Source organism: Tyto alba, unplaced genomic scaffold (assembly GCF_018691265.1).
Source record: "Tyto alba isolate M040663 unplaced genomic scaffold, T.alba_DEE_v4.0 Super-Scaffold_39, whole genome shotgun sequence".
In the NCBI taxonomy this organism is placed as follows: Eukaryota; Metazoa; Chordata; class Aves; order Strigiformes; family Tytonidae; genus Tyto; species Tyto alba.
The window spans coordinates 7876127-7882895 of NW_024881314.1; the positions used below are offsets into that span (position 1 = coordinate 7876127).

At 49.0% G+C, this 6769-nt stretch overlaps 1 protein-coding gene across 1 annotated transcript; it reads left to right on the plus strand.

Annotated features, from left to right (window-relative positions):
- The first annotated feature begins 1168 nt into the window (after positions 1–1168).
- On the plus strand, positions 1169–6562 carry LOC104357446 (melanin-concentrating hormone receptor 1-like). Its single transcript, XM_033002500.2, has 2 exons — positions 1169–1446; positions 4925–6562. The coding sequence occupies exons 1-2, from the start codon at positions 1389–1391 to the stop codon at positions 5971–5973; spliced, it is 1107 nt and encodes a 368-aa protein (XP_032858391.2). The 5' UTR covers positions 1169–1388; the 3' UTR covers positions 5974–6562.
- The last annotated feature ends 207 nt before the right edge of the window (positions 6563–6769 follow it).

The window sequence follows — 6769 nt, forward strand, 5'->3', positions numbered from 1 at the left end:
AAAAACCTCCCAGCACAGCAGACAAGTTGGGCCCATTTCTTTAGAGCTACAATGCCTGGGCAAAGCATGCTCCAGATTTCTGTCTGCTGCTGGTCCACTAGAGGACAACCTAATAATGATGAACTCTTTTGGCTTACACAGATAAAGGCCCACACTGAAAATGCTGCTGCCAAATCTGGCTTACAGCCCATGCTGGGATCGCTGCTGGTGTGTGTGTTGGACCTCATTTTTAAGGGTACGTATCACTTCTAGTCCTGACTGACACAGCCTTATGAAGCTCCAAAAAATGGTCCCTACAGTTGACGCCAGCCTTTGCAATTACAGAGAAAGACACAGAAGCAAGGCAGATTTCCAGACAGACAGATGTAGTTTTTACAAAGCAAACCCAATCCCCTACACTGCACTACCACAAAGAAAAGCTGCCTGTTGCTGCTGGGTTTCTTGCAGACTTCTGACATGGTATCGTGGCTTTTTCAATGCAGGAAGTGCTCAGAGGTACAGAATGATCCTTTTGCCCTGGTAACATGATTGACCAAACCATAATGGAGGAATCCAACTCATATATAAGCAGTGGGCAGGAAGCACAACAAAATCATCAGCTCAAAGCCACAGAAAAGAGCAGGCTACTGCTCTGGCAAGGCAAAGAAAAAGAGCAAAGCAACTTCTCAAAACCCAAGGGAGTTCCTGCCTAGTATTTTTAAGGCAAAAAATAATAGAACATAAATAAAATCTGAGCTAGCAGTAGAGCTAATTTCTGGAGCTAGGAAACAAATGAGCTGTGGCAAGAAGTGGAACAGCAGAAAACAGCAGAAAATTAATTACAAGTGAAGTGTCTCAGGTTGAAATTAGAGTTAGAGGGGTCAGAGGGTCAAAGCAACAGTTTTCAGTGGGTAATTTGGTGCTTTGACATCCCCCAGCCTCACTAGTGGGGATGCGCCTGTGACTCAGGGATAAAAAGCGCGTGTGTGTCTGCAAGAGAGAAGAACACACACTGAAGGCAGCAGACCAGAGCTACTTCAAAGGCAAAATCTGCTACTCCTCTCCTCCTGACGATAGCGAGAGCAGGCTGGCTGTAATTGGGAGGGCGCAGATCCTCACCAACCCTTCGGGGGCGGCACGGGGATGCGAGGGGCTGTGATGTGAGGGGCCGCTCGCTGCAGCCCCCGGAGGGCAGCTGCCCCCGGCCCCGCTCAGCATCGCCGTTCCCTCCCACCCGACGCGGGGGCTGGCGGAGTGGGAGTGGGCGAGCGGGGCGAAGAGCGGGCGAGCCGCAGCCGGGCTCCTAGCCCCTCCGCTCCGTGGTGGAGGTGGCTCACCCCATCGCCACCGCGGATCCACCGAGGGAACTTGCCTAACTTGCTCCATCCCTGGCACCGGGACTCATCGCCATGGCCCCCACCAACTCTTCCCGCAACTTCTCCACGCCGGAGGCTCGGAACGGCTCAGGTGAGGAGGGGCTGCGCGGGGCTGAGGGGGCACGGAGAGCTTGGAATGGGGGGGGAAAATCCGCCTGCACATGGCTCTTACACCAGTCGTGCTCAGCGGGGACCCTGTGAAGCAGGAGAGGCTGAACACAGGGGCACCCCCCCGTGTCCCCCCCCCCACTGCCGGCCGGGGCTTGCCGCCTTCAGCACCCGGGGGCGGACAGCTCCGGGCGCGGGGCAGGGGGGGCTGGGGGTGCCGGCCCCCCCCCCCCCCCCCCCAGCACCCAAATAACGCCCGAGCAGCACCCTGAGCCCCGGGGGCTTGAAGCGATTCGCTACCTCCCGGCTGTGAGACAGCTGTAACCCCCGCAGCCCACTGGTCCCGGCTGCGGCCAAGAGCTGAGCCAGCCCGGCTGGACCGGGAGGGGAACAGGAGACATCTCTGGAGAGGGAAGCTGAGCTGAGGTCCTCATCAGTCTCCGGTTTTCTCCACACTGCCACTGTTCCCAAATCAATAGCTCAGGGTCAGGCAGGCCAATTCTCGATGGCGCAAGTTGGTGAAACTCTTTGACAGAAGGTGTTAGATATGTGGGCTCTGCCTCCCTCTCCACCAGCCTGTCCCTTATAAACTGAAAGTGTGCCTTAGGTGCTTCCTTCTGAAATGCAGTAAAGATGTAGTTTCTTATGTATCCAGGCATGGCCTTACAGTAAACAAAAAAAAAAAAAAAAAAAAATTAGGCCAGTCCTCATTCAGTTCACATATTGCAGTCCCTTTTGGGACTTTAAAAAGAGTAACAAGGCAGCCACAGATTTACAAGCAAGGACAAATCAATGCCTGAGGTATCTGTTTCAGTAAACAAAGTGCAGCCACTTACTTGGATGTGCACAGAAGCAGCACTGAAAATTCAGATTCAGTGGTATCTCAAGATGAAAGAAGCTTTAGAAAAGAGATAAATTTTGACTATTTGATAGTCATGCACTTCTGGCTCCAACCTATAATACACACGTGAACTATAGCTTTACACTAGCTTCCAGCTAAAAACACCTAAAGTTCCTGTTTGTACAGATGCAAACAGCAGGAAAGAGGCTACAGGTCCATACACACTAGCTTTCACACAAAGCCTTTGGGCTTGCACACATTCTGCTTTAAGGCCAGCTGAGCTCATTCCAAATGTTACAGGATCACCATGAGCGCTGTATTGATTATACTGCAGGAAAAGGACGTTTTGTCCCAATTTCCAGCTAACCAAGCGGCCTTTACATTTCACTCATACAATCCATTCCCACCACATTCATAACAAAGGGGGCTAAAAAGAAAGAACTCAAAATAGCTACGTGCAGAACGGCAAGACCATAGTTGTTGTCTTCCAATTCCTAGTCCTCCATCTTCAAGCATTAAGGAGGTGTGAGATCTGTTTAGAAGTTCAGGGGATGCACAGGCTGGATGCTGAAGAGTATCAGGTCTCATAGGGTGCTGATGACAGTATGTTACCTACCAAAAGCCATGTAGTAACAGGGGGCATTTCCTAGCATTAATGAGCAGCCAGGAGGAAAAGGGATCATTTACACCACCATGAATGTCCTGGACCAGGCTTTTTTGTCTTCTCAACCAAGCCTAGCATTCACCTTCAGGCCCCTGCCAGTTCTTCTATGCCTCATTGGCTGTTTTCCATCATCTGCATGGAGGCTTTCTGATAAAATGATGCAGCAAACCCTCTACTGGATTCTGACCTTGGCCTTGCTTATGCCTAAGATGGCTGCTGCTTACTAGAGCAAGAAGGACTGAGACAGTGGCAGCTCAGCATGTCCCACTTCTAAGAGCACTGAAGTATTACATACAATTGATATGGTACACACTTTTCCAGCCACAGGCCAGGCCAGCAGTGTAGCCCCAGTTATCTTGCCAATTCAGTCGCTTCTCTGCCACACCAAAGAGAATCTGTAGAAGTTTGTACTCAAGAATTCTAAAGGTCAAATTCAGCAAATACCACCTCAGCAAACAGACACCACTTTGACAGAGACATCACCTTATGAGTATGTTATTTTACTTAATCTCATTTGCAAGATTTCCCCAAGTTCTGTTGGAGGAGACTTCCCCACTTCTCCTACAGGTGTAGGCTGCTAAGGAGATGGAATAGTACAGTGAGTAAGAGCATTTCCAATTAACACCACATTGAATCATCTGCAATTCCACAAAAGACACATGCAGTCTAGCGTGGGGGCTGTCATACATGTCTTTGTAACAGCCACACAAATATCTCACACAAAGCCTTACCCTAAAAGAAAAGAAAAAAAAAAAAAAACAAAACAACCAAACAAAACAAAACCAAAAACCACCACCAGGTCCCATAGGAGAGGAGTAATGAGATAAAACTATATTTGCCTCAGCTGAGAAAGATGATTTCAGACTCTATCTCACACTGCACATGGCAGTCTTGCAGAACAGAATGCACCATAATCAGTGCCTTAGACACCACCTTCTGTGCCCAAGAGTGGAAATCCCTGTTGGTTGGCACTGAAGGCCTGTGGCATCAAAATATGATTTTAAACCCAGGTTAGGGACAAGGAAAATGTGAATTTGATTATGTTTGGGCCTCCCACCCCAAAGAGCAACAGTCAAGCATCAGCGCTGACAAGCTAAGTGATATCAGACAAGAATTTTTCCTTGGAAATCCACCTACATCCAGAACTCAGAGCAGCTTTAAGACATGTTTTTCTTCTTGTAGAACCAGGGCATTCCCTGTTGAAGGACCACTCTGAAACACACTCCCAAATCCCTGTCTGGCCACACACCTGAATTTCTTTCTAGAAAAGAACTAGAGAAAAGGAGAAGGGCAGGGAAGGAAGGTGGAAAGGAGTGCATGCTCTGACCTAACTCTGACAACAGAGCTGGGACACAGCCAGGGTACAGGTCTCACAACATAGATAAGCATTAGTTATCTGCCTCCATGGCCAATGAACTCCGTCTCTTACTGTACCACGGATAAATCACCCAACAGACCAGCTAAAGCTTTCTGACAACAGCTTGAACACTGACTATATCCAGATTTTGGCACCCACATAGAGGCTTTATTTCTCCAATGTGCAAAGCACCAGCTGCCTCACGCACTCCCCTCAAAAATGGTTGGACACCCACCAGCACTCCCTGAAAAGGAAAGTTATTATTAACTGTCAGACACTGGTGAGTGCAGAGACACACCAGCCTGATGTTAGTCCTCCAAAAAGAGCTGGAGAGTTTCAGAGCAGTACAGAATTACATTAGGAGAACTGAGGAAAGATGCCTACACATGGCCAGATTTGGGTGGTGTGCTGCATGTACTGAGTGGCAGAGAAGGAAGTGTCAAATCCCCAGCTAAGCCTCTCCAAGTACAGCAGAGGGTCTTAAATATCATTCCAAGCTACATCTTTGAAGGGGATCCAGCTGCAGGACAGGACAAGCACACTGAGATGTAAAGAGGTTGCCTCTGGGTTGCACTCACTGCTTTGGTTTGTTTTGACAGTAGCAGAGAAGCCAGCACAGTACACCAATGTGATCATGCCCAGCCTCTTCAGCATCATCTGTTTCCTGGGCATTGTGGGGAACCTCATTGTCATCTACACTATCGTCAAGAAGAAGAAGCTGAGATGCAAACAGACCGTGCCTGACATTTTCATCTTCAACCTCTCCATTGTGGACCTCCTCTTCCTCCTAGGCATGCCCTTCCTCATTCACCAGCTCCTAGGCAATGGCTCATGGTACTTTGGAGCTCCCCTATGCACCATCATCACCGCCTTGGACACAAACAGCCAGATCACCAGCACCAACATTCTTACTGTGATGACACTGGACCGTTACCTGGCGACTGTCTATCCTCTCAAATCTACCTATGTCCGGACCCCATGTGTTGCAGCTCTAGTCATCTGCTTAGTGTGGCTCCTCTCCTTCCTGACCATCATTCCCGTGTGGATGTACGCAGGTCTTATGCCTCTGGAGGATGGGACTGTCCGCTGTGCTCTCTTGCTTCCCAACCCAGAGACTGATATCTACTGGTTCACCCTCTATCAGTTCATGCTGGCTTTTGCTGTGCCACTGATTGTGATCTGTGTGGTCTATTTTAAGATCCTCCAGCACATGGCCACCACTGTGGTCCCATTGCCCCAAAGGAGCCTCCGAGTACGTACAAAGAAAGTCACTCGCATGGCAGTTGCCATCTGCTCTGCCTTTTTTATTTGTTGGGCACCCTTCTACATCCTCCAGCTGGTTCACCTCGGCATTGACACACCATCCATGGCCTTCTTTTATGCCTACAACTTTGCCATTAGCTTGGGCTATGCTAACAGCTGCCTCAACCCCTTCCTCTACATTGCCCTCAGCGAGACCTTCAAGCGCCAGTTCTTAGTGGCCATCCGCCCCACAAAAGAGCCATGTCACAACAGCAGCTCTGTCAACAACAACAGCACAACAGAGGCCAGTGTATGTCTGAAACTGGCACCAGAATCCACCCAGCAGACTCAGTTTCTGGAGGACTTTTCCCCACGTTCACTGCCTGTGACTGTGGCTGTTCACTAGGGCACTCTGACGGGACCGCAGCAGAAAGCCTTCAGACCTATAAATCAATGGAGAAGCAGAAGCTTCAGGCAGTTCTTGGTGAAGTGTATGAACTACAAGCTTCCACCTCCAAGAGTCCAGCTGCCTTCTTTTTTCATCACAGGGCTGTGCTCCTACACCGCCCTTGGCCTATGAGATGCTGCATACTGCTGCTTCTTTCCACTCCTGCCCAGCAGGACTCTATCACACAAGACACTGGGCTCCCAAAGAGGATGGAAAAGAGATAAAGGACAGAAAGAGGATTTTCAAGGGGGAATATTGACCCCTGGAAGAATAAAACCTCTACCGACAACACCGCCCAATGATTCCTCACCTCTTGTCCTGACTGAGGTTCCTACGCGACATGTCAATATAAAGCTTATTCATTCAAAACTTGAACCTTTGAAACAGTGTCTTTTTTTTTTTTTTTTTTTTTTTTTAATAAGAAATCTGACCTGCAAACTTTGATGGCTGTGCTCATATCCTAGCAGCATTCATCAGCGAGAGATCTCGGGACCAGAAGTCTCACCTGGGTCTGTCGCTTTGTCTTTTGGTCCAACCCCATCTGCCTCCAGTGGGCTATATTGTTCGGCAACCAAGACATTTTCAAGAACTGGCTAATCCTAAACATTTCAAGCAAAATCAGGAAGATAATTGCACTGCTTCAAGGGACTGCAAGCAATTCTCAAAACTACTGCTGCTAACACCAGCTTTGTGGCTTTTCATGCCAATGAGCAGATTTTCACACTGCTAGTTCCTCATGCTGCTCTTGTGCCTC